Source organism: Pinus tabuliformis, chromosome 2_1 (genome assembly GCF_031772625.1).
Source record: "Pinus tabuliformis cultivar Carrire ecotype Pingquan chromosome 2_1, CPIR1, whole genome shotgun sequence".
Classification (NCBI taxonomy): Eukaryota; Viridiplantae; Streptophyta; class Pinopsida; order Pinales; family Pinaceae; genus Pinus; species Pinus tabuliformis.
Genome location: NC_142299.1, coordinates 738,768,393 through 738,794,119, shown reverse-complemented (window position 1 = coordinate 738,794,119; position 25,727 = coordinate 738,768,393). Strand labels below are relative to the sequence as shown.

General features: G+C 37.7%; 1 protein-coding gene across 2 annotated transcripts in view; it reads right to left on the bottom strand.

The window, feature by feature from the left end:
• The window catches only part of LOC149202704 (isoaspartyl peptidase/L-asparaginase 1-like), a 132,090-nt gene that overhangs the window by 16,582 nt on the left and 89,781 nt on the right, over positions 1-25,727 (bottom strand). Inside the window, exon 3 of one of the 2 annotated variants that reach the window (XM_089403220.1) lies at positions 18,370-18,456. The exons of the other annotated variant lie outside the window; for it this stretch is intronic. Coding sequence (XP_089259346.1) covers positions 18,370-18,456 — 87 coding nt within the window. The remainder of the gene's footprint in view (positions 1-18,369; positions 18,457-25,727) is intronic. 2 annotated transcript variants of the gene reach the window in all.

The following is a 25,727-nucleotide window of genomic DNA, read 5'->3' as shown; positions in this document are numbered from 1 at the left end:
AAGATGAGTGAACTTGTTGTGCCACAGTTTATATTGATGATTACTTATCATGAATCAATGCATGGATAGGTCTTCCATTGATTTTATAAAAATCTTCAAATCTTGATCCCATAGTGAAGACATGTAATAATAATTATATATATTGACTTCATTGTCTGCAATGATATTAGATATAATTCATCTTTGATTGCTGCAAAAGAGCTTAGTTTAGAAAATTATCATTCCATATTTTGCAAAAGTCATGATCCTTACTTGCAACCACTATTGTCAGTAAACTCTAATATCAAAATTACCAAAACCCATAAGATTATGTCATTTCTCATATAATGTGAGAGAATCAAAATCAATTTATCTTCAACATTCAATTTCTATCAATTATTCTTTCATAACCTTCTATGCATTATACTTCTTTTCAAGACAACACTTTCTTGCACATGCATAAACAAAAGTAAAACTATTCTTTACTTTTACATGCATCAACAAATACCAAAACCATAATTATCAAACACATGCAACACCTTAATTTTAAACCAAGTACATACAAAACTTCTTGATCCAGATAAAAAGAAACAGAACCAGATCCCTTTATAGGATATGTAGAATTATCTCCAAGTATAATTTTCAGATTTGTCTCCCTCTCAACCAGATTTGAGAGAATTTCTTTATAACCAGTAAAGTGCCTTGAAGCACCACTATCAACCAAACATTTGTCACAAGAATCCGTAGGAGAGGAACTACAAAGAGAAGAAACAAGAAAGTACTCTCATTTTGGTTCTGTTTTCAGTGACAAATAAGATATTATTTCAATAGCAAGGAGCAAAAAATAAGATTTCAGCAACAAAGAAGGAGCAACAAATAAGATTTCAACAATAAGAAAGACGGGGCAACAAGTGATATTTCCGCAACAAATGAGAAGGGATATTTTAGCATAAAAATGAGCTGCAAGTATAAGGGATATCAAGAGATATTTCAGCAGAAAATAAGCTTCAAGTGGAGCAAACAACGAAAAATATTCCAGCAGAAAAAAGAGTTGGAAATGAAGCTTGTTTTCTTGAGTTTGCCTTCACCAAAAGCTCTGATACCATGTTGAAATTCTGATGTTCCATGCTGTGACAATCACTTATTAGAAAACATCTTTATGCTGCAATATTAATTAAGCAATTGTAGATAGAACATAAACCATATGCACAATAAAAGACAACCAAGAGCACTATGAGACGCAATGAATTTAGGTCCAATGAATAGGGAAAAACCCACAAGGGGAAAATCCAACCAAGTTCTTCTTCTATTAGATATCGATAGTTCAACAAAGATACAAAGTACAATGAGAAATCAAGATAATTATGAAGTTCACCCAAATATGAAAATGTTGTAGCATGAAGGTCATTGGTAGCAGCAACTGAAGCAAACACATAATCAACCTTGGCTCACCAAGTTCTGCTCTTACTCTCAAAGCCTCTTTCTCGCAATATCCTTCAAGTCTTTCCAACTCTATCTCAAGTTCGAATTCACAATGCACAAGTTAGTGAGGTGGGATGATATGAGACACACACACACACATATATATATAGGAGGAGCAATGAATTATTGACATAAAGGAGGAGCAATACACATGCCTTGAGAAGGAGTTACATTTTCCATTTAGGGAAGAGTAACTCATGCCATTAAGGAGAGACAATTTGAATTCCATTATGGAGAGGCAACAAATGCCTTAGATGAGAGGGTGAGAGGAATCTTTTATGACATGCCTTTAATGAGTGTGTAAGAGAAATCTTGCATGCCATGCCTTGTAAGAGGAATCTTTTATGACATGTGTAAGAGGAATATTTTATGACAAGTCTTTTAATGGGAGTAAGAGAGTGTAAGAGCATTAATGAGAGTGTAAGAGAACATTATTGAGAGCCATGATTGAGAGACTTGAATTTCTTTTTAATAATAATATAATAGTATCATAAAAATAATAATAATAATATTAATGATAATATTGATGATTAAGTCGAAATTGAACTATTTGGATTGATTGATGATCATAAGGGATTTTCCATCAACAATGCTTGTTTACAAATTAATGCAAGGTGATTTGTTATTTTTGGAAATTCATACTTGAGACTTTCTATTTTTAGAGATCCATTCCTAACCTGTGAAAATTTCAACAATAAAGGTCAAAATGCAAAAAAAAATGGAGGGATATAGCCTCAAGGGTTAGCTCAATTGGTCAAGTTCTTGAATCTTGTCATTAAAAGCACATTCCTAATGGGAGGGCACGGGAAACTCCTCGACGCTCTTGGGGTTAGGCTCTACAAATGGACCGACAGGAAGTGATCCCTCCAGTTGGTTCTGCCCAGATAGTTTCCGTGGACGTAGCAGCCACCAATCTCTGGTGTCCATGAGCCACAAATAAAAAAATAGAGGGATATAAATGATAATTCAAAAGCCAAAGTAGAGCTTGAGCAATGCCCCCTCACTATAAAGTCATTACCCCAAAACCTGTACAATGAAATGCATACTTAAAGGGACTAAATGAAATTATCTCAAGTCGCATGCAATAAACTACATATGAAATAAATGAATCAATGAAATAAAAAAACAAAGAAAAATAGAATTAAGAAAAATAAAAGAAAAAGGCAAGTAAAGGCATACTAAAAAATAATGTTGAGGAAAAGTAACTCAATGCATAAGTTCTCCCTCAACAAAGGCATTCATGTGGACAAATATCTTAAATAACCCCAAATGACTATGCAATACAATCCATGAAGTTACTTCCCCAAAACCATACCATCTATCATTACACTTACTCCTTGATGGGCTATCTCAAGAAATACTTCTCTTCTTAGGTACTAGTACCTGTAATAGGTACTAATGATGACCCTCCCATACTTACACTTGGTAAATTGTATAAATTCTATGAGTTATTGTGAAGTTTGAACATGATGCTTAATGTCATCTACCTAATGGCATTTACATTTGACATGAATCACTTTTAATGTTGCATTAGACTTGTGTACATGCTTTCGAATTGATACCGGCTACATTGAGTCATTTCAGCCCCTCCTTGGATGATATACATGACATGGATATGACTTGGAATGAACCTTGATCCTTTGAAATACATTGAAGAAGCCACACACATGCCTTTTTGGAGGATGTTCCAGTTAGTTTGGAGGATGTTTCCCTTCTTGAGAATGTTGAAATTTTGGAGATGATTTAGCACTAGGAGGATGAAATGTTGCACCCTTCGGAGGGAATGTTTCACTTCGGTGTTGAAGTTCTTGGTATCTTTGGAAGGTCTTCTACATGAGCTTGGTGTCTTAGCATGTAGGATATAGTTGATTGCCTCTTTAGTTGCTTGCTTGTGGAGTAACTGATTTATGACTTCTTTCCTAAGTCTAACTAAGGAAAAGTACAATAATTAAAGTAAATTAATTATTATGGACTATTAAGCCAAAGTACTAAGAATAAATCATTTAATTAAGTGACTTAGATATGATCCCAATCATTGAAAGTAAAACGAGATCTAATTTTGATCGTCAATCACTTCGGAGATTAGGGTTAGGTTTGGCTTAATGAAGTTATAAAATAAGCCTAAGGGAAAGGTAAGGCATAAGTGGAGGAACCAAGTTTCTCTAGAGCAAGGGGCTCAACTAGATTGTAGAGAAGGGATGAGTGCATGGAAATTTTGGGACTATTTCTAGAAGGTCGCATTCAAGAAATTGAGCAGCCGAGTAACTGAAGCGTAGAGGAGGCCGAGTGGAGAGGACAATTTATCTAGTGGGCTAATTTTTCTTGAGTGTGCAAGGGTCATATGAGGAGGAAAGGAGAGGGCCAATTTTTTGGTGGTGGAGGTTGAGTTTCTCCAAGGCCGAATTCTTCAGGAGGTCGATTTTCTGGTGGGTTGAGTTTTCTAGCAGGGGTTGAGTTACAAGTTCCAACATTGCATTTCTATGTATTTTTTCTCTGTGGGTCTAGGCCTAGATTTTCCTGAGGATTTTAATGAAGGAAAATTGTTTAGGGTGGATACTCGTTTTGATGTGATTGATCTCTCTGATTTTATTTTTCTACTGCAAATATTTATTTCAAAAGTTAAATACCAATAATTTTATTTTCACAGCAATTCAAAATTTTATTTAATAATTTTCCAGAAATGAAAATTATTGAGGTATAAATAAATTTGGACTAGTATAGGAAATTAACCATGGTATCATAGCCACAAAAACTCTAAGGAAGATATATGAGAACACAAGGGTTTTACAACAACAATTTGTTCATTTTTTACGAAAATGGAATTTTGTATTTTACAGCCAGGGTTTTGTGGCCAAGGTCTATTTGTGAAATTGTAGCAATGAGCTTGACATATGAAGACAGGTTGGATGTGGCCACTAATTTCAGTCCATGGAAGGAGTAGATCACTATTGTTCTGAAAACGAATGGTTTGTGGGATTTTGCAAACACAGAGGTCCAAGTTCCTTCTGAGCCTTCTCAATCAATTGAGCACAATCTGAAGGATGTGAAAGCGATGGGTATTATCTTGGATGGTGAGAAATCATATAATTGTTTACATAACAGGAAAGGACACAACACATCAAATGTGGGTAGCCTTAACCAGTCTATATTGGAGTAAACATTAGAATAAGATAATGGTGTTGCAAGAGAAGTTGAACAACATCTGAATGAATAGATCAGAGACCATAACCTCATATCTTACCAAGATCCTGCAAGCTTGTGATAAGATGTCGACTTTGGGAGAAGTTGTGAGCGATTTGGATCTAGTGAAAGTGGCTATGAAGGGATGTGCTAAGAAATGGACTACCTTTGTGGAGGGGATCTTTACTAGACAATAATTTCCTGATTGGACCCTATTGTGGGATGACTTCATCCAAAAAGAAATCTAGGAGAGTTCAATAACTAGTGGACAACGTAGAACTGGTGGTGGGGATGAGGAACTTGCTCTTGTTGCGCAAGCGAAGAAGGGAAAAGGGAAGGCCAAGCAAAACCAAGGTGGACAAGGATCTTCACAAAGTTAAAAGGAGGACAAAATAAAAGTAAAACATTTTGCATGTCGTAAGTTTAGTCACTTTGTCGAACAATATCCAAACAAGAAGAAGGGCAACAGAAAAACATCGACAGCAACCATAACACAAATGGATGAGTTGACTGAGAAGTTTGAGAAGAACTTTGCCTTGGTGTCATGCCTTTCTAGCACCGTTACAAGAGGGGTGTAGTTTGTGGATAGTGGAGCATCTCGTCACATGACGAAATCTCGAGATGTTTTCACCATCATGGCCATCATGGCCAAAGAGCCTAGATACCTACATGTGGAGCTTGGAGACAACGCAAAGAATGCAAAAGAGGGCACTGGCAACATTGAGTTCCAAATGGACTCAAGAAGTGTCATGGAGGTGAATCAAGTGATGTTTGTACCAAGCTTGGAAAAGGATCTCCTTTCAGTTTCGGCAATGGATGACAGAGAACTAGAGGTCAGCATCACAGAAGGTGAACTAGATGTTGGGCCGAAAGGAGTTGATCCCAGCAAGACATGAATAATTGGGATCAGGGATAACAACCTATATATGTTGAGAGGAGCACCTATGAAGGCTCTTGTACATGAGAGTGATAGCCAGAGTGAGCTTTGGCATAGGAGGATGGGACACGTACACTACAAAGTTCTTCCTATGTTACAGAGGATAGTTACAGGTTTTTCGAAGATCAAGGTGGAGTAGGAGGGAGTGTGCAAAGGGTGTGAGCTTGAAAAGCATGTGAAGGCAGTGTTTCCTCACAGTGAGACCAAGTCCAAGAGGATATTGGACTTGGTTCATTTAGATATATGTGGTCCTATCTTACTAGAATCAATCACAGGGTCTAACTTATTTGCAACATTCACATATGAATATTCCAGGAAGACTTGGATCATATTCCTGAAGACCAATAGTGAGGTCTTCATTCGGTTTGAAGAGTTCAAATATCTTGTGGAGAACCAGACTGGGAAGAAGATTAAGGTACTAAGATCTGATAATGGGGGCAAGAATACCTCCAATGAGTTTCAAGATTTCTACAGGGAGGCAGGGATCAAGTAGGAACGCATAGTGCCTTACAACCCTCAGAAGAATGGGATTGCCTAAAGGAATAATGGGACCACAGTGGGAGTAGTGAAGGCAATGATCTATGATTAAGACTTGCCTATGTTTTTATGGACGGACACTTGCAACAGAGTTATTTATTTGTTGAACAAGAGTCCTCACAGAATATTGGAGGACAAGACTCCTGAGGAGATGTTTACAGGAGTGAGACTAGAGGTGATTCATCTTTGCATCTTCAACAATCCAATTTATGTCCACATTCCTACAGAGAAGAGGACTAAGCTAGAGTTCTCATCAAAGAAGGGAAATTTTGTTTGCTACAGTGAGGTCTCAAAGGCCTACAGAATGTACATTCCAGGACAAAGGAGAGTCATCGTCAATCACGATGTCATATTCAAGGAAGGCAGGACCTTTAGGAGGTATCATGGTACAGAGCCAGCAAGGGTGATGGATCAGGAGTGAGAGGATCCTAAGGTTGAGCAGGGACACAACCTGTAGATCTAGAGGAGTGATATGTTCCTTCAAGCTCTACTATGAGGAGGCCGAGATGGGCCAAATAGACCTTAAGAGATGCTAAGGAGCATGTGGAGGATCTTAGTAGCACTTTTAGGCAAAGTAGACAACTAACAAGATTTTTCGATTATTTGGCTTTGATGAGCAGCATCAGTGAGTCCAAGCCTCCACTTTTGAGGAGGCTACAAATGAGCAGGTCAAGAGGGATTCCATGGTTGAGAAGTATAGCTCCATCATGAGGAATGATGTGTGGGGCATAGTGCCAAGGCTAGAGGAAAAGTCTATGGTCACTTCTTGATGAATCTTCAAGATCAAGCACAGAGATGATGGCAGTGTTGAGAAGTACAAAGCAAGATTCATGGCAAGAGGGTTCTCCCAGAAGGAGGGACTGGATTGTGAGGAGACATTTGCTCCTATCGCTAGATATCCATATATTAGGGAAATCATAACTGCTTCTGAGATGAAGTGAAGGATATATCAGATGGATGTGAAGATTGCCTTCCTCAATGGGATGATTGAGGAAGAAGTGTCTATTGAGCAGCCTCAAGGCTTTGAGGTGCATGGGAGTGTTATGCTCTTAACTTGCAAGACAATACAAGAATACCAAATATGCGCAGAAATATACCAGAACATAGAACAGTGAGAAATAACAGTAGGTATTTTATTATTCAGAAAGCAATGTTCACTTGCCTCTTCGAGGGGGCAACCTCCAATAGAGCAGAGCTCGATTACAAAATAAGACATGATGCTCCTCGCAGGGAGTCTCTATCCTTTATATATGACTCATACATGCAATACCATGGAGCAATACCATGGTTCTTATTAATACCACTATCTAATACCATGGCCCAATTGCAACTAACTGTGGTCCCATCATTAAATGCGGGTTAACCACTTACAATTATTAATATGGGCTTTATTGACTCTTTACTTAACTATAACTATGACTCGATCCTACTACATAAATAAGGGGGTTAGGGTGGGACCCTAACAGGGAGAGAGTCTCATGTACGCAGGATAAAGGAGCTCCTCTATGGGCTGAAGCAAGTTCCATATGCATGGTATGCCAATTGTTGATGGATATCTTCTTATTTTGGGCTTCACCAAGAGTGAAGCGGACTACAACTTGTATTATGTACTTGTTGAGGGTGAACTTCTTATCTTGGTCCTCTATGTGGACAATCTCTTCTTGATAGGATTGAAGAAGCTCATAAGGATGTGCAAGGAGGACCTTGCTTCAGAGTTTGAGATGAAGGACATTGGCTTGATGCGTTACCTTTTGGCATTGGAGGTGTGGCAACAACCAGGAAATATTTTTCTAGGGCAAGGCAAGTATGTAGTTGAGATCTTAAGGTGATTTATGATGGAGGACTGTAGGTCAATGTCTACACGTATGACCATCAACTTTAAGAAGGTCAATTCTTCTAAGGGAGATTTGGTGGATCCCATATTGTACAAGAAATTGATTGGGTCCTTGATGTATCTGGTCAACACTAGGTCAAATATTTGTTTTTCTATGAACACACACAGCTAGTTCATGGTGGACTTCAGAGAGGTTCACTGGGTAGCAACGAAACATGTGTTGAGATACCTACAAGGTACAATGGACTTTGGACTGAGATATGTTGGAGTTGGTGGAGTAGAGTTGTAGGGGTACAAAGATTATGATTGGGTTGGGAGTGTTGTGGATTGAAAATCCACGTCTAAATGTTGTTTCAGCCTGGGACCATCCATGATCTCGTGGTGTAGCATGAAGCGTCAATCAATGGCACTTAGCTCAACAAAGGCAGAGTACATGGAAGGAGGACTGGCGAGTTGTGAAGCCATATGGCCAAGCAAGATGCTCACTGTTAATTTTAGATAACAATGGTATGTTCTATGCTTAAGAGCAATTTACTTCAATTTTTCTTATTAGCCGAATATCAATTTCCAGATTAGTAATCACATTAACATGACAGTAAATGTAGATAGAACATAAATAAAAAGCAGAAGACAAGCCAAGACAAGAGGACACAATATTTGGTGGATGTCAGGGAAAAACCCTAATATGGGGAAACCCTTTGATCAAGTATTCTTATTATTCTTCAAAAGTTCAGTAGAGAGAAAGTACAATATACAAAATTCAGTTGCTCAAATACAGTCAAATCTGTCTAGTCAAACTGTAGTCAACAGGATGCCCTAAACAAAAAGTCAACGTTGGTCAACTTAGCAGAAATCTTCCTCCAAATCAGCTCAATCAAACCCAGTCAAGTCAGCCTCCAAAGATAGACCAAATCAGTGCAAAATAGTCCTGAAAAATCTAGTCAAAATTGGTCAACGCATAGTCAACTTTTGCGGTCAACGACTTTGCGGTCAACGCTGGTCAAACAGTTGCAAACATCTTGATTTTTGTGCCAGGAGTTGCGGCCTAAGAAAAACAAATTTCTTGCCTGAAAAATGCAGTCAAAAGTTTAAGTTTGACCCTCGTTCAACGCTAGTCAATGTCCTTGTAATAGCCCAAAAAATAGATTTGAAATTTCTGACTGCAATTTTAGTCAACCCAGGTCAACGCATAGAGAAGAAGGTTGCTCCTGCTTGTTGTACGAACCAATGAAGAGAGGAGAGAGAAAGATGAGTGATTGATGTGTGTCCAAATGAGGAAAATGACTCCTCTATATATACACAACATTGAGGGTGAAGAGACATGACTTTTGGGCTCCTAAGCCTACATTAGTTTGCTGGTCGACCTTGACAATTTGTCCATAAACAAAATAAATTCATAATTCCATTTGTACATGCCAGAATGAGATGATCTTTAGATCAATCCTACACCTCTCGGAAAGAGGGATCCAATAAAAATATCAGCTGCATCATATGAGTTGTCCAAGGTGGAGTTTGGACCTAGTTGCCAAATTTAACACTCCCTCTCAACTAGGAAGAACTCCACTTGCCAAATCATCTCAATTTGTACCATCTTTGACATCCTTGTTATACTTTGCTCTGCTTTGCTGAACCATGAAGAAGAAATGATCGAGAATGTGTCATACCATTCTCCACTAACCTGAAGTTAGTCTCCAATAACCGAGAGTGTATCATACCACTCTCCACTGACCCGAAGTCGGTCTCCATTGATTCCAAATCAATATCAAACATCCTAGCACAAGGAGTATGGTAGTACACGATGCGTCCATCGGTAGTACTATGGTCCAATCCTCATTTCCCTACTCATTGGCCAGATAAGAGGTACTTCCCATGAGTCCCGAACTACATGGGTAGGATTTATGGCAGGAGAAGGTGAACCACTCATCCTGCTCATATGCCATAAGAGAAGGTGAACCACTCATCCTATGCATATCTCAACCATCATGGGGTATCATAGGGAAGGTGAACCACTCACCATGTACATCACGCACCACTAGGGGAAGGTGAACCACTCACCCTATGGTCGCTCATCGCTCCAAGAAGTACCCCAAGCCCCCTGGAGCTCCCAGAGCTCAATATCCAACTCAAACGGGACCCTCATAAGAGGGTCTCTCCACGACTCCAAGTCATTCATGGAAGGTTAATAATTTGACCTTCACTAGGGGCTTTGTAAGAATATCTGCGACCTGATCATCAGTCCCAATATGACAGAGCCTTATTTCTCCCCGTTGTATAGGAAAGAGGGAAAGTGGTACCTAATATCAATATGCTTAGAGTGGTCATGAAACATGGGATTCTCAGAAAGACGAATCCCAATTTGGTTGTCGCAGAACATCACGGTGGTATCCAGCACATGTCCAAATAGCTCACTAAAGAGCTTCCTCAACCAAACAACTTCACAGGAGGCCATACTAGCAGCAATATATTCAGCCTCAGCGGTGCTCAAAGAAACCAATTTTTGCTTCCTGCTCATCCAGGATATCAAAGCAGGACTTAGATAGTAGTCAGCATTAGAATAACCATGGAGCCTCACATTCCCGGCGGTGTATCTCAGTCCATAGGTGATTGTGCCCCGGAGATATCTCAAGAGATTCTTGGCAGCAATCCAATGTGTGTGATGAGGCTCACCATAAACTGACTCAATGTGTTCACTGCAAAGCATATGTCCGGACAGGAGTTCACTAAGAACATCAGGGCCCCCATGAGTTGACGGTACTCAGAAGGATTTCCCAAATCGGGCCCAGTAGCACTTCTGCATAACTTCTTGAAGTTAAGTTCCATCGGAGTAGTCAAGGACTTGCAGTTCACCATCCCAAATATTTCAAGTAGCTTCACAATGTATTTTCCTTGAGAAAGGAAAATCTCACCTGGCTTTTGCCAGATCTCCAACCCTAGGAAATAATGCATCAATCCTAGGTCCTTCATTTCAAACTCAGAATCCAACTCCCTCTTACATTGATGAATAAGAGGGTTTGCACCTGTGAGAAAGAGATCATCCACATAAAGTACCAAGATGAGAGGTCTGACATTCTTAATCTTAAAGTAAAGGTTCGGATTAGTTTCATGTCTTGTAAAACCCAGCTTGATCAGATAGTTGTCGATCCTCTCATATCAAGCTGGGGGAGCTTGCTTCAACCCATACAGGGCTTTGTCCAACCTGCACACATGTGTTTGGCAATCTTGAACTTCGAACCCCTCGAGTTGTTCTACATAGACTTCCTCCTTAATTGAACCATGTAAGAAGGCGGCTTTGACATCCGTCTTGTGTAGGTTCCATTCTTGTGAGGCAACAAGGGCTATAATCGACGGATGGTGGTATATCTGGCAACTGGTGCAAATATCTCATCGTAGTCCACACCTTCCTTTTGAGATAAGCCTCGAGCAACAAACCTGGCCTTGAACTTTTCAACACTTCCATCAGCTCCATGCTTGATCTTGTAGAACCATTTCGAGGTGATAATGGATTTGTCCTTGGGCCTAGGGACCACATCCCAGACATCATTTTTCATAATTGACTCATACTCTTCGTTCATAGCATCCTTCCAAACTTGGTGCTTCACAGCTTCTTCAAAGGTGCAAGGCTCAATTTGAACAATGGTGCTCATGGAAATTAAGTACCCTTGGTAGCTATTCAGCGTCTTACTTTCACGAAATCCCCTTGGTGCAATATGTCTCTTGGCATCTTCGAGAGTTTCCCTAAGCCATGAGGGTCTCCATTTTGAGGAGGGGGGCTCATGAGGAGGATCAATGGGATCCATTGGTCCTTCAACATTGGGCATCGACTCATCCTACAGTTCTCCCCGCTTTCCTATATCTGCTTCTTTGTCCTTCCTTGGAATAGGAAGGTTACTAATCTTCCCAAGGGAAGCATCTTCATCGAAGGTGACATCATGACTTATCTCCACTTCTCTTTGACCAGGCACATAGATTCTATATGCCTTAGAAGTTTCATTGTAGCCTACAAATGTTCCTTTCTTCCCAGATGCATCCAATTTGCTTCTCTTTTCTTTCAGCACATGAAAATACACAGGGCTACCAAAAATTCTAAAATGAGAAACATCAGGTTTCTTACTGGTGAAAACTTCTTCGGGAGTTTTGGAGTTCAACGCTTGATGAGGACATCTATTTTGAACATACACAACAGTGTTGGCAGCTTCAACCCATAAGAACTTCGGAAGGCTTTGATCATGAAGCATGGCACGAGTGGCTTCTATAATAGAATGGTTCTTCCTTTCAGCAACACCATTTTGCTCAGGAGTATATGCGGTAGTAGTCTCCCTCTTAATGCCATCTTCTCTACAATAGTAATTGAACTCATTTGATTCATATTCGGTTCCATTATTGGTCCTTAGTATTTTGATCTTCTTCCCTATTTGATTTTCGACAGAGGCTTTGAAAGAACAGAACCATGAGAATACTTCGTCCTTATTCTTCAAGAAATATATCCAAGTTTTGCAAGAGAAGTCATCCACAAAGATAGCATAACATAAATATCCTCCCAAAGATGTCATGGGCATCATGCCAGATAGATCAGAATGAACCAATTGCAAAATGTCGGTAGTCTTACTATCGCTTGAGGGGAATGGTCCCCTTGTATGTTTTCCTTCGACACATCCCTGACAAACACCTTCATGTTCTACTTTAAATTCGGGTATACCTGTCACCATCTTCCTCACATCGGGTAGAGCCTTATAATGTAGGTGAGCAAACCTTCAGTGCCATAATTTGGATTGAAGAGATGTGTCGCAAGACTTAACTCCCAATGGGCTTCCTCCAACTTGATATAGGCTATCAACCCAAAATCCAAGAGTAAATGCTTCTTTGAAATTTCTATTCCAAACAAGTATCGTTCCATCGATGAATGCCACCTTGAATCCTTTGTCTTCCATTGCCGCGAGAGATACCAAGTTCTTCTTTAGATCAGGTACATATAGTACTTCTTTTAGATGAATAGTGTTACCTTGATTCAATTGAAGAGTAACATTCCCAACTCACTTCATGGGATAGGTGGCATTGTCCCCAAGAAAAATCTCCAAATTTGTATCATTTTCTATCAAATTTGAAAGAGCTTCCTTATACCCAATAAAGTGCCTTGAGGCACCACTATCAATCAACCAATTTCCCAAGGTATCTGGTGGAGAGGCAGTAGAGCGGGTAGATATAAGATGAAATTCTTTTTGCTTGTTATCTACAACATTAGATTTATCATACCTGGAGTTTCTTGATCTTTTGGGAGGTCGACCATTTCCATGTTGAGTAGCGGGAGCATTCCTTTTTCCTTTGTTGTTGAATCTGCCATTCCTTTGATTTTTGTTGCCCCTGAAATTGTTGTGGTTTTTGTTGTCATCGTCTCGAGGTGTATCCCTTCTATTAGGACACTCCCTAGCATAGTGGCCAAACCTGTTACAAATGAAGCATCTTCCCTTCCTTCCATCGTTGAATCTCGGTCTTCCTTGACATTGCTTCTTTGAACCTGCATTGTTCTTCCTTTTAGCATGAGCGGAGAATGCAGTAGGAGCACTCCTATTAGAAGGCATGTCTCTCTCCATCATCCTTGTTTCTTCTTGAGTGCATCTAGTCAAGAATTCATCAAAACTTGGAATCCTATCATTGTTGAGGATAGTAGTGTTGAACACATGCCATTCACGAGGGAGACCTCCAAGGGAAATGAGAGAGAGCTCCTTATCAACAATAACTTCTCCAATCAAGAGAAGATCATTTTTTATCTCGGTAATTGTCATGAAGTAGGATTGGATATCTTCACCTCTTCCCTTCTTTATGTCCTTCAACCTGTTTTTGAGCAAGAGGACTTGGTTTGCATTGCTAACCTTGAACATGACAACCAACCTGTCATACATCTCCTTAGATGTGTTCAAATCAGAGGTGTATGCAACCGAATGCTTGTTAATAGAATCCTTTATTATCTTCTTAGCTTTGACTTCACCTTTCTTGTCCTTTGTCGTAGCGGCGGCCATAGTTTTAAAAACCGGAACCGATGACCGGATCGGTCCATCTAATAAACTGGGTTTCAAAATGGGACTGGTTAAATCCCAATGAACCAGTTTTAGAAAACACATGAAATAATTTTTTTTTTTGAAAAAAACTATTTTTAAGATTTAAGACCATGATTCCAAACCAATAGATACAAAATATGCAAAGTTTGCTCATATATATACCATGTAGAAGTGAATATATCAAAATGGCACCAAGTGCAATACATATCAACAACAAAATATATAATTAATGAGGCTCTAAATGGCCTCTAGAGTTCAAAAACAAAACCTACAAACTATGGGGCAACTGGCCTACTACAAATCTACATATATGATATTAGTCATCAACATTATCACTTGAAACTTCTCATCAAGATCAAACTCAGTTGGTTGAGTCTCGACTCCCAAACTTTGCAACTGCTTGAGTCACAAACTTCTCTATTGGTTCAGTGACTTGAGTCTCAAACTTCTGACGGTGTTCTACCCTAATATGACCTATTACTTCATTTGGTGCTCCACATGGCTTTACATGGCCTCCCATCCCATCCAAGTATTGCTTGAACCTGTTAATACCCCCTCCTGCAATAGATTTTTGGCAATATTTGCAGATCATTTTGCCATCAACCAAATATGAGCCCATATAGTATCCTTGGCTTTTGGAGGCGTGATGACTACTACTTAGTTGAAACTCTCTATTGTTCCACTACTCTAGCAAAAACTCAACACTCTCCAAGCTCCCAATCAAACTCACAAAATCTCCAAATGAGATGTGTGAGGAAAATGAGAGGGGTAAGCTCCTTTTAAAGGTTTGGAGAGGGTGTTTTTGAAGGGAACAACCCTTATTTTCCCTCCAAAACACCCTGGAACCTTGCTAAAGTGCGTTGCGTGGGTCCTCCATGACCTTAGCAGTGAACCAGTCAGTTTAGGACGAAACCAGCCGATTTGACCATAAACCAGCCAGTTCCGTCCTAAACTGGCCAGTTAGCATTGGTTTATGTGTTTTTTGGGCGAAGAGGTGGGTTAAACCTGGTTTTTCTACCGGTTTGACCAGCTTCCAATTCAATCCGGCCAGTTTTTAAAACACTCATGGCAGCCAGTGAATGTGAAGGAGGTTCAATGATCTTTCCCTGCACATAATCCATAACATCCTGCTCTTCCAAAGTCAAATCAAGAGACATCTTCCATGCATGATAATCAAACTTATCATTGAGCTTGTCATCAGGCTTGAAGTAAGATGCGGAGGCCATTGACTCTTGTCCTTGTCCAACAAATCTCAGTGATTGCTCTTCTCACTCTTGCTTGGGCTTTGTCTTCACCTCAGCTTTGATACCATGTTAATTTTAGATAACAATGGTATGTTCTATGCTTAAGAGCAATTTACTTCAATTTTTCTTATTAGCCCAATATCAATTTCCAAATTAGCAATCACATTAACATGACAGTAAATGCAGATAGAACATAAATAAAAAGCAGAAGACAAGCCAAGACAAGAGGACACAATATTTGGTGGATGCCGGGGAAAAACCCCAATATGGGGAACCCTTTGATCAAGTCTTCTTATTATTCTTCAAAAGTTCAATAGAGAGAGAGTACAATATACAAAATTCACTTGCTCAAATACAGTGAAATCTGTCCAGTCAAACTGCAGCCAACAGGATGCCCTAACCAAAAAGTCAACACTGGTCAACTTAGCAGAAATGTTCCTCCAAATCAACTCGATCAAACCCAGTCAACTTGGTCAACACAGAGTCAACCTCTGCGGTCAACGGCTCTGCAGTCAACGCTGGTCAAACAGCTGCAAACACCTCAAGTTTTGTGCTAGGAGCTGTGGCCTAAGAAAAACGAATTTTCTTGCTGGAAAACACAGTCAAAAGATGAAGTTTGACCCTCGGTCAACGCTGGTCAACGTCCCTGTAATAGCCCAAAAAACAGATCTGAAATTTCAGCGTGCAATTTAGTCAACCCAGGTCAATGCATAGAGAAGAAGGTTGCTCCCGCTTGCTGTACGAACCAATGAGGAGAGGAGAGAGAAATATGAGTGATTGATGTGTGTCCAAATGTGGAAAATGACTCCTCTATATATACACAACATTGAGGGTGAAGAGATGTGACTTTTGGGCTTCTGAGCCTACATTAGTTTGTTGGTCGACCTTGACAATTTGTCCATAAACAAAATAAATTCATAATTCCATTTGTACATGTCAGAATGAGATGATCTTTAGATAAATCCTACACCTCTCGGAAAGAGGAATCCAATAAAAATATCTGCTGCATCATATGAGCTGTCCAAGGTGGAGTTTGGCCCTAGTTGCCAAATTTAACAATAGGGTTATTTACTCTTTAGTTGGAGCCCATGGTGATTCACTATGATAATCAATGTTGCATTAAGCTCTATGAAAATCATGTGTTCCATGACAAATCCAAACATATAAAGATTATATATCAATTCATCAGAGACAAGGTCCAAAGAGGTGTTGTGAGCTTGTAGTACATTTCCACAGAGAAGCAAGTGGCAGATATTCTCACTAAGCCTCTAGTGAAAGGAAAGGTCGTGTTTTAGAGGGACAATCTAAGGGTGGTGAAGAATCCCTTCCTTACTAGAAGGGAGTGTTGAAGTTCTTGGTAGCTTAGAAAGGTCTTCTACATCAGCTTGCTGTCTTAGCATGTAGGAGATGGTTGATTGCCTCTTTAAGTGCTTGCTTGTTGGAGTAAGTGATTTATGACTCCTTTCCTAAGTGAACACCAAACTACTAAATGATCAATGTTGAATAAGGTAAGAATTATTTTTGACTAAGTCAAATCTCAATCAATAATATGTTGTGGATCATGTTACACCAACTAAATATCGACATCTAATTGGGTTTTAGATCCACTCCCAAACAACAAAGTTTATTCGTGCCACAACACCAAACTTTTGTTTGCACCCAAGCTTTTATCAGTTGTATAAGCTTTGAATTACACTCAACATGTTTATCTTTTCCATTAACATTTCAAAGTCCTAGAATTGTCAAGATGAAGTAGAATGCAACGATTTTTTTACATGAATTGATTTTATTTGCATCTTTTGTGATGGTTTATATCTTATGCTAGGATAGGGTCCTTTTAGCCTCATAGATAAGAAAAAGAAATTTCCTTAAATTTGTTAGAAAAAATTAGAGTAAATATGGAAGTTATGGGAGTATTGGGAAAAGTTTAATAATGCAAATTGTAATAACGTTTATATTAAAAAGGAAAAATGGTGAAAAAACAAAGGCATTCTTGGTTTTTTTCTCTCAGTTAATATCAAAGTATTTCAGTAAATTCTCAATAGCTTATTAAATGGCAAGAGATACACTAACACGTTCTAGACCTTCTACATCCTTTAAAAAGAGAAACAAAACTCTTTTGATAAAAGAGAGACCCATGTTTGAATACTCGAAAATGGTGAAAAAGCAAAGGCACTCTTAGTTTTTTCTCTTCGAGTTATTAGGAAAGCATTTTAGTAAAATCCCAGTAATTTATTAAATGGTAAGAAAAGCACTAACAAGTTCTAGACCTTCTACATCCTTTAAAAAGAGAGATAAAAAAATTTGATGAAAGAGAGAACTATGTTTAAATACTTCTATGTACAACGGGGATGTTTGGGATTATGCCATATGACTTCCCTACATAATGAGGGATGCATAGTGAGACACACCCTTACTCCTAAGAGAGGATTTCATACTAGATTACATACGCACATATTTATATAGCCACTTGTTGAATATCCATGTGTTGTACATGCTAGAAAAACCAATTATAAGACAACATTAAATGTCATTATAAAGTACACAAAAACCTATAACAAATATCATGGAAGGTGTAACACCACTTAATAATGTAGACCAACATTAACCATCATTTAAATGTGTTGTATTGGATTTTGTATTTTGTAATAAGAATGACTTGTATCAATTAAAGATTTGTTTAAATTTTTTGTTTTAATAATAAAGTATAAATTATGTTTTTAATCAAATATATTTAAAAGTAAAATATTATTTAGATTAAAAATCAAACAAGATACTAAATTTTTCAATTTCTTAAATATTTTTAGAATAAATCATCATTTAATTTAAAGAAAAAATAAAAACTAAATGTTTCATTGTTTCACTGGCACAAAGCTAGACCACTAATTATAGTCAATAATAGCTTCATAAATAAAATAAAAATTGAGATTAAAATTGACAGTGAAAATTAAAACTATAGCTAGACAAATTGTAGTAAGAAAGATCTTATAATATATTATTGAAAAAATATCACTTATTGTATACGTTAATGACTCTAAGAATAATAAAAAATTCATAAATAAATATATAATATAGAAATTATATATGAGTACATGTATATTAGTTATAAGAAGAGGAATTAACCTGCACTGTTTGAGTTTCTCTGACTTGTTGTAGTTGTTCCACACTCTCTTTTGTAATAAAGTACTTCGTGTCAGTGGTATCAACACCCTAAAATGCAATTTCAAATAAAAATTAAAGAAAGTAAGTAATCGATGTACTTTATGAATAAGAAAAGTTAAATACATTTCAATATAATGAAATAGAGATGGAAAAGAAATGAGTACTCAATTTTTTCATTTTATATAGAAAAAATAAACAAGTTTCAATATAATGAAAGAATTCTCAACATTTAAAAAATATATACATATAAAAATCAATCATTATTATTAATTTTTAAAATTTTTTCTGATCATACTTTTATATTTATATTAAAAAAATAAAATCTCTTAAATGGTTATACAAAATATTTGAAAAATAAATTGAACATGTTTAGTCATTCATGGCATTAATATGATGACATTTCCCTTTTATTTTTTATGCCTCTCCAATAGAGTGAAAGTTAAAACATAACTAAGATCTGCATATGAGCAAATTCTTAGTTACCTTCAATAATCAAATTACCTTTTATTGCACGTTAGCATATGGGGCATATCATTCTCTATAATCCAACTTTCTTATCGTCCAAGCATCGGTTACATTTTATTAAAAAAAAAAAAGTTATTCTAAGTTATTTAATATAATGTGTTTTCTTTAGCTTTAGGCCTGGTCTTCATAAATACACTTTCAAAATCTCTCAACATGCAGTTATGTTATTGTGTGTAAACAAAATTTGTGCACCAAAATAACTTGGCTGTTTATTAGGGAATATAATTCTACTATTGCAATTCCTCTCTACCTTGAGACGTTAACCCATTTTTTAAATTCGAGAAAGGCAAACTGTTGAGGAATAAAACAGAATTTTAGATCATACTCCAATATTAAAAATATTCAATAAAATTACATTAAAAAATTAATAAATATTTAAAATAATTTTTGAAAAATTATACATAATAAAATTATTTTATTCTATAAACATTATAGATATGATATATATTGAATCTTTTAAACTTAAAATATAATATATTTTAAGTATTTAATCATGAACATATCCCATCATAAATGTTATTCTAGAGTCACTTCGGAAGGTATGCTTAAAAAACAAATATTACACCCTGAGAAACCAACTTCTTTTTATCAAGATGGTCAAGCAATTCATTCATTTGTTTTTTAGTACTAACAAAATATTACGAATTCTACTTAAGGGAAAAAAAGCTTTCAACTTTTTATAAAATTAAACTAGAATAAGCTGCTTAACTGCACAAAAGATGTTTTTTTTATAGATGGGAACTCATTTTTTTATGGATGATAAACTCAGAAAAGAAGTTCAACCAATCCTCACATAAGTGAATAATAGGATTTATGGGTGACTTGCTAAAGCCATTATAACAATCTTCCTGAAAACTACATCAACAATGTTGAATATAATCAATAACCAGATCCAGCAAGCTCATGCAAAAGAAAAACATATCCATCGAAATTTAAACCTAGATTATTGTCACAACCATTATTCCAATTTACTTAGAAACAAAAGAAATTAAAAAAAAAACGTTAAAAAAATTGCTAAAAACAACAAAATACATTTTGAAGGCTCATCATTTAACCTTTACCTACTTGATTTAACAAAGGCAAGGCTTCTTAAGAAAGGAGTTGAACTAGCTTGGAATAGAAATTTCCATCTAACCCATATGTACTAGTGATCAGTTAGATAGCCAACTAAGTAAGATCACAAGCATAATTATTTAGTAAAATAAGATAAATTACATTGTGATGTATATGCAATCAATCTCATTCATATAAAGATCTGAAAAGTAAATACCTAAATCAGGTGGCATAATGAAAATTTATATTTATCCAATCCTATCCCTTCGAAGATTTTAAAAAGCCATCCATATAAAGATCTGAAGAGTGAATATCTAAATTGGGTGACATAATGAAAATTTATAGTTATCCAATCCTTCCTAAAGCCAACAAAATAACAGTGCTAGTTTGTTTTCCTACCTTATCCTAATGAACTCCTCCACGATTTCACTTTTTTTGAGAAGACATTCTCCTGCTTGAAATTTTCTATCTATCCCCAAGCATTTGTGTAACTCTTTTTCCTAGATTGAACTAACTTCTCTAGCTTCCACTTTACCAAATCCAAACAACCTTCTCTTCCATTTCCTAAAGCATATATTGTTAGTACATAATACTTTATCATGTTGAATTTTTTACTTGAAGGTGCTTCAAATAATAATTATTTAGTAAAATAACATGAATTACATTGTGAATTTTGATAGAAAAGAAAATGTATATACAACCAATCCCATCCATATAAAGATCTCAAAAGTGAGTACTTAAATTACGTGGCATAAGGAAAATTTATATGTATCCAATCCCATCCATTGAAAGATTTTAAAAGGCCAACAAAATAACGGTTACTTTTCTTTTTCTTACCTTTATCATAATAAGCTTCTCCACGATCTCACTTTTTAGAAGACATTCTCTTTGCTTGAAATTAGCTATCTGATCTTCAAGTAATTGTACCTCTTTCACTTAGATTGAAGTAACCTTTCTAGCTTCCACTTAACCAAATCTACGCAACTTTTTCTCCCGTTTCTTAAGATATATATTGTATATATTGTGAGCACCTAATACTCTAAACTATAATGTTGAATTTTTCACTATGAAGTGTGTCATATATACATGGTAAGTGGTGTGTAATAATCATTTTTGACAACAAATTCTACAAAGTATAAATAGTTATGTCTGTTAGTGTTTGTAGCTTAGACAGGTATTTCCATGAGGATGTCTATTTATGGAAATCATCATTAATTGTATCCTATGTTTTTCTAGAAGTTCACTTTATTAATTAATTAATAAAATGAATAATTTTTTTATTAAAGTGATTTTTAATTAACAAAGTAACTAAAGTGGGTCACTTAATAATGTAATTAAAAGAGAGTCATTGATCTTACAACAAGATCTCAACAGTTGAAGATTAGGTTTTTGCCTCATGTCAAAGTTATAAAAAAAAGGGAGGGCAAAGGACAAAGACACACTGAACACTCATTTCATAAGTCATGTGAGTGAAGGAGAAAATCAGAGATCTGATTTTCAGACATTGGCGAGAATTTCAGCAGTATTTCAACAAGGAGAAGGCAACCAATGTTCAGTAGGACAGGAACCAGTTAGCAGCAAGAACAGGAGCAGCCAGACAACCCAAAAAAGTAGTTTGTGCCGTAGTTCATACAGATCTCGTACTGTCATACGGATTTGATGGAAGGATAGTACCTTGGTTTCCATGCAAACTGTAATTTTCAGGTTTGTTGTTCGTTTGATTAATTCTCAGAGCCATTTTTTCCATGAGGGAGCTCTTGTAAGTTCTGAAGATAAATTTGAATGATGAACTGATCTAGAAGGGTAGAAATGTTTGTGTACTATGTGTGATTATTTTCTCATTTTCTGCTGCATGCAAAAGTTAATATTTCCAGCAAAATACCTATATCTGATCTGTTTGCTTAGATCATTGGTTTTAGGATATTTTAACATGGTATTAGAGCTCCAACTCTGAGAGAAAAGCAGATGTATAATTTTCAGGTTACTTCAGCGATAAAGCTCAGGACAACCATGTCAATAACCAGTGTGAAAGTTGAAGATTGACTTGATGGGGTTCCGAATTTCTTGCCATGGAAGGCAAGAATCTCAGTGATATTGAAGGAGAAAGACTTTTGGGAAGTCGTGTCCAACCCTCCTTCTCTAACAGAAGCCTCAAGGAGCATGTAGACACTAGCAATAGTAGACCCTGTTGTGCAAGCAGCATGGGATAAGGACACATCGGTACAAAGGGTGATCCTTGAAGCTATTAAGGATCATTTGATTCTGCATGTTGTAGAAAAGACTAGATCTAAGGAGATGTTTGATGCCTTAGTATTACTTTTTCAAAGTGATAACATGAGTCGGAAAATGATTCTCAAAACTAAGCTCAGAGAGTGCAGAATGAATCCCTCTGACAATATAACCAGCTACCTTATGAGGATCACACAAATCCATGACCAACTTGCAACTATTGGAGAAGTTGTATTGGATGTAGAGCTAGTGAATGTTGCTCTGAATGGGTTCACCAAGGTTTGGGAACCATTCATCGTGGGCATATGTGCTTGAGAACATCTTCCCAATTGGGAGATACTTTGGAATGACTGCATCTAAGAGGAGACTCATAAAGAGTTTAGGACCAACAAGCAACGAGGAGGAGCAGCAGATGAAAACTTGGCCCTGGGCATCAAAAAGAAGAAGACCAAAGGGAAAGTTTCCATCATGAAAGGTGATAGTCAGGGAGAGGGACAATAGTCCGGGCATAAGAGAGATATAAGCAAATATCAAATTCTATATCTACCATAAGAATGGCCACTTTGCTTCTCAGTGTCCGCAGAGGAAGAAGGGAAAGGGGAATTCGCAAACAGATGCAGTGACAACAAAGACAGTTGAGCGAGCTTGCTTCCAAGTTTGAGAGTGAATTTTCACTCATGTCTTGCCTTTCTACCAGCACCATTGCTAGAATCACTTGGCACTTGGACAGTGGCACCTCCCGTCAGATGACAGAGGCTATAGAGTTATTCAGTAGTTTTGCAGAGGATGACTTAGGGATCCATATTGAGCTTGGCGATGATGCCAAGTATGCAATGAAGGGACAGGGGACAATTCAGTTCCAACTTGAGTTAGGAGGGTCCTTTGATGCGCAAGAGGTACTCTATGTACCTGGCCTAAAGAAGAACCTTTTGTCCATCTCAGTCATGGAGGACAAAGGTTATGAGGTTAACTTCCGAAGGGGGCAAGTGTTCATCTGCCTAGAGGGAGCCAATCCAAAGACTGCAATGAGGATTGGAGTCCAGGAGGGGAACCTGTATAGACTTCAGGGTCAGCCTGCTTAGGCACTAGTGCACACCAATGAGAGCATGTGCAAGCTTTGGCACAAGAGGATGGGACATCTCCATCACAAAGCTCTACCATTACTGAGACGAATGGTCACTGAGCTTCCAGACTTTAGTTTGGACTAGCAGGGGCTATGCAAAGGCTATGCACTTTGCAAGAATGTCAAGGCATCTTTCCCTAATAGAGAGACTCAATCCAAAGGCATTTTGGATTTGATCCATTCTGATTTAGCAGGGCCTATGTCAGTATCTTCAGTAAAGGGCGCATCTTACTATGTGACCTTCATTCATGAATTTTTTGGGAAGACCTGGATCTACTTCATGAAGACCAAGGGTGAGGTTTTCAGTCATTTCAAAGCTTTCAAAGCTCAGGTGGAGAACATGACAGGAAGGAAGATCAAGGTGTTGAGGACAAACAATGGGGGTGAATACACCTCTAATGAGTTCACAGATTTCTGCAAGGAGGCGGGATCAAGAGGGAGAAGATAGTGGCCTACAACCTGTAGCAAAATGGGGTTGCAGAGAAGAAGAACCAGTCTATCAATGAGGTGAAGGCCATGATCCATGATCAAACTTTGTCGATATTTCTGTGGGCTGAGGCATGCAACACAATTGTGTATTTGCAAAACAGGAGCCCACATCGGATTCTGGAGGATAAGACACTGAAGGAAGAATTCAAAAGAAAGAAGCCTAAGATAGGACATCTCAGGATATTTGGTTGTCTAGTCTACATCCACATGCTTAAGAAAAATAGGACAAAGTTGCCTCAGGTCAGAGGGGCATTTTGGTGGGATACAACGAGGATTCAAAGGCTTATAGAGTCTTCCTGACAGACCAAGGGAAGATAAAGTTGAGCCGAGATGTCAAGTTCAAGAACTTGGCATCTAGGAAATCTCATTACGCACCAACAGTTGCAGAGGGGCCTCAGGAGGAGGAAACAAAGGAGGCGTTGATAGTAGAGACTTCTCGTAGCGGAGATAGCCAATCTTTAGTGCAAGAGGAGCAAGTAGCTCCTTCGACATCAGTTAGGAGGCTAGGTGGGCGAAGAAAGGCTTGTGGGATGCTTAGGAGCATGTTGAGCCTCCTAGGACCACCTTCAGGGAAGGCAAACCTCCACAAAAGTTTCTAACATACATGGCTTTGACGACCAACATCATAGACTCAGAGCCTTTCAACATTGAGGAAGCAACCAACGAGCAAGTGTAAAGAGATTCCACAGTGTAGGAGCACAACTCCATAATGAAGAATGATGTCTGCGAGATTGTGTTAAGACCAAAGGGGAAGTCAATTGTGACTTCCAAGTGGTTTTACAAGGTAAAGAATGCAGCAGATGGTCATGTGTAGATATACAAGACCAGATTTGTGGCTTGTAGGTTCTCTCAGAAAGAGGGAGTAGACTATGAGGAGAATTTTTCTCTTGTATCCAAATACTCCTATATTCGTGTTAAAATTGGCAGCTACAAGATGGATTTATCCAAGGAGAAGCCCAACTACCCTAAGGAGGAACCATTTCACTTCAAAAGAAATTTCAAAATTGGTCAAAGAAAATTATTATTTTGAGTTTGACAAGTTAGCTCAATGAAGATGACAAGTCAACCCCACATGTGATAATTGGTCCTCCTAACTCACATATAAATAGACATTCATTGACCTCATTTGGAGACTCATCCATAACATCACACATCACATCAAATGGTTTGATCTAATCTAAGAAACCATAGGGAATCTTCACATGTGCGGAGGAGAGAGAGTTTTGTTTTACCAACATTGACTTGGGCACATTGACTCTGTTTCGACCGAATTTCAGGACTATTTTGGAGGTTGAATATTTGACTGGTTTGACCGAATTATTTTGGGCACTTTGACTAGGTTTGACCACAAGTGGAAACTAGGGTTTGAGTGCAGGGTTGACTAAGGAAGCTGACTAAATTACAGGAAGAATTTTGTTGTTGTTTTGACTGAGGAAGGCCGAATTTATTGTTGGGTTGACCAAATTTTTTAGAGCAGGCTAGACCATTGACTTTAACTATTTAGGGTAGACCGTTGACTATTGTTGATTGTTCCTTCACAGGGCAGATTTGCTTTTCTCTCTTATTGTTGACTTAGTTTGGATTGGTTGATTTGGGAAGTCAAAGCCTTGACCTTGACTAGTTGTTGGATGTACTATTTGGTCTATGTATCTCATGTTGAACTTTGATTGACTAATAGAAGAAGAAGAATTGATAAAGGGTTTTCCTGCTTGTGGGGTTTTCCCTGGTCTTTCACCAAATCTCTGTGTATCATTGTGCTTGGCCATCTTCTATTGTGCATTTATTGTTTACTATTCTATCTATAATTGCTTATCTGTTATTAGGGTGATTGAAGTTGGAAGTGTTGATTTCTGTAGCAACAAATGTGCTCTTGCCTCAATATTTTACAAAGAGGCTAAGG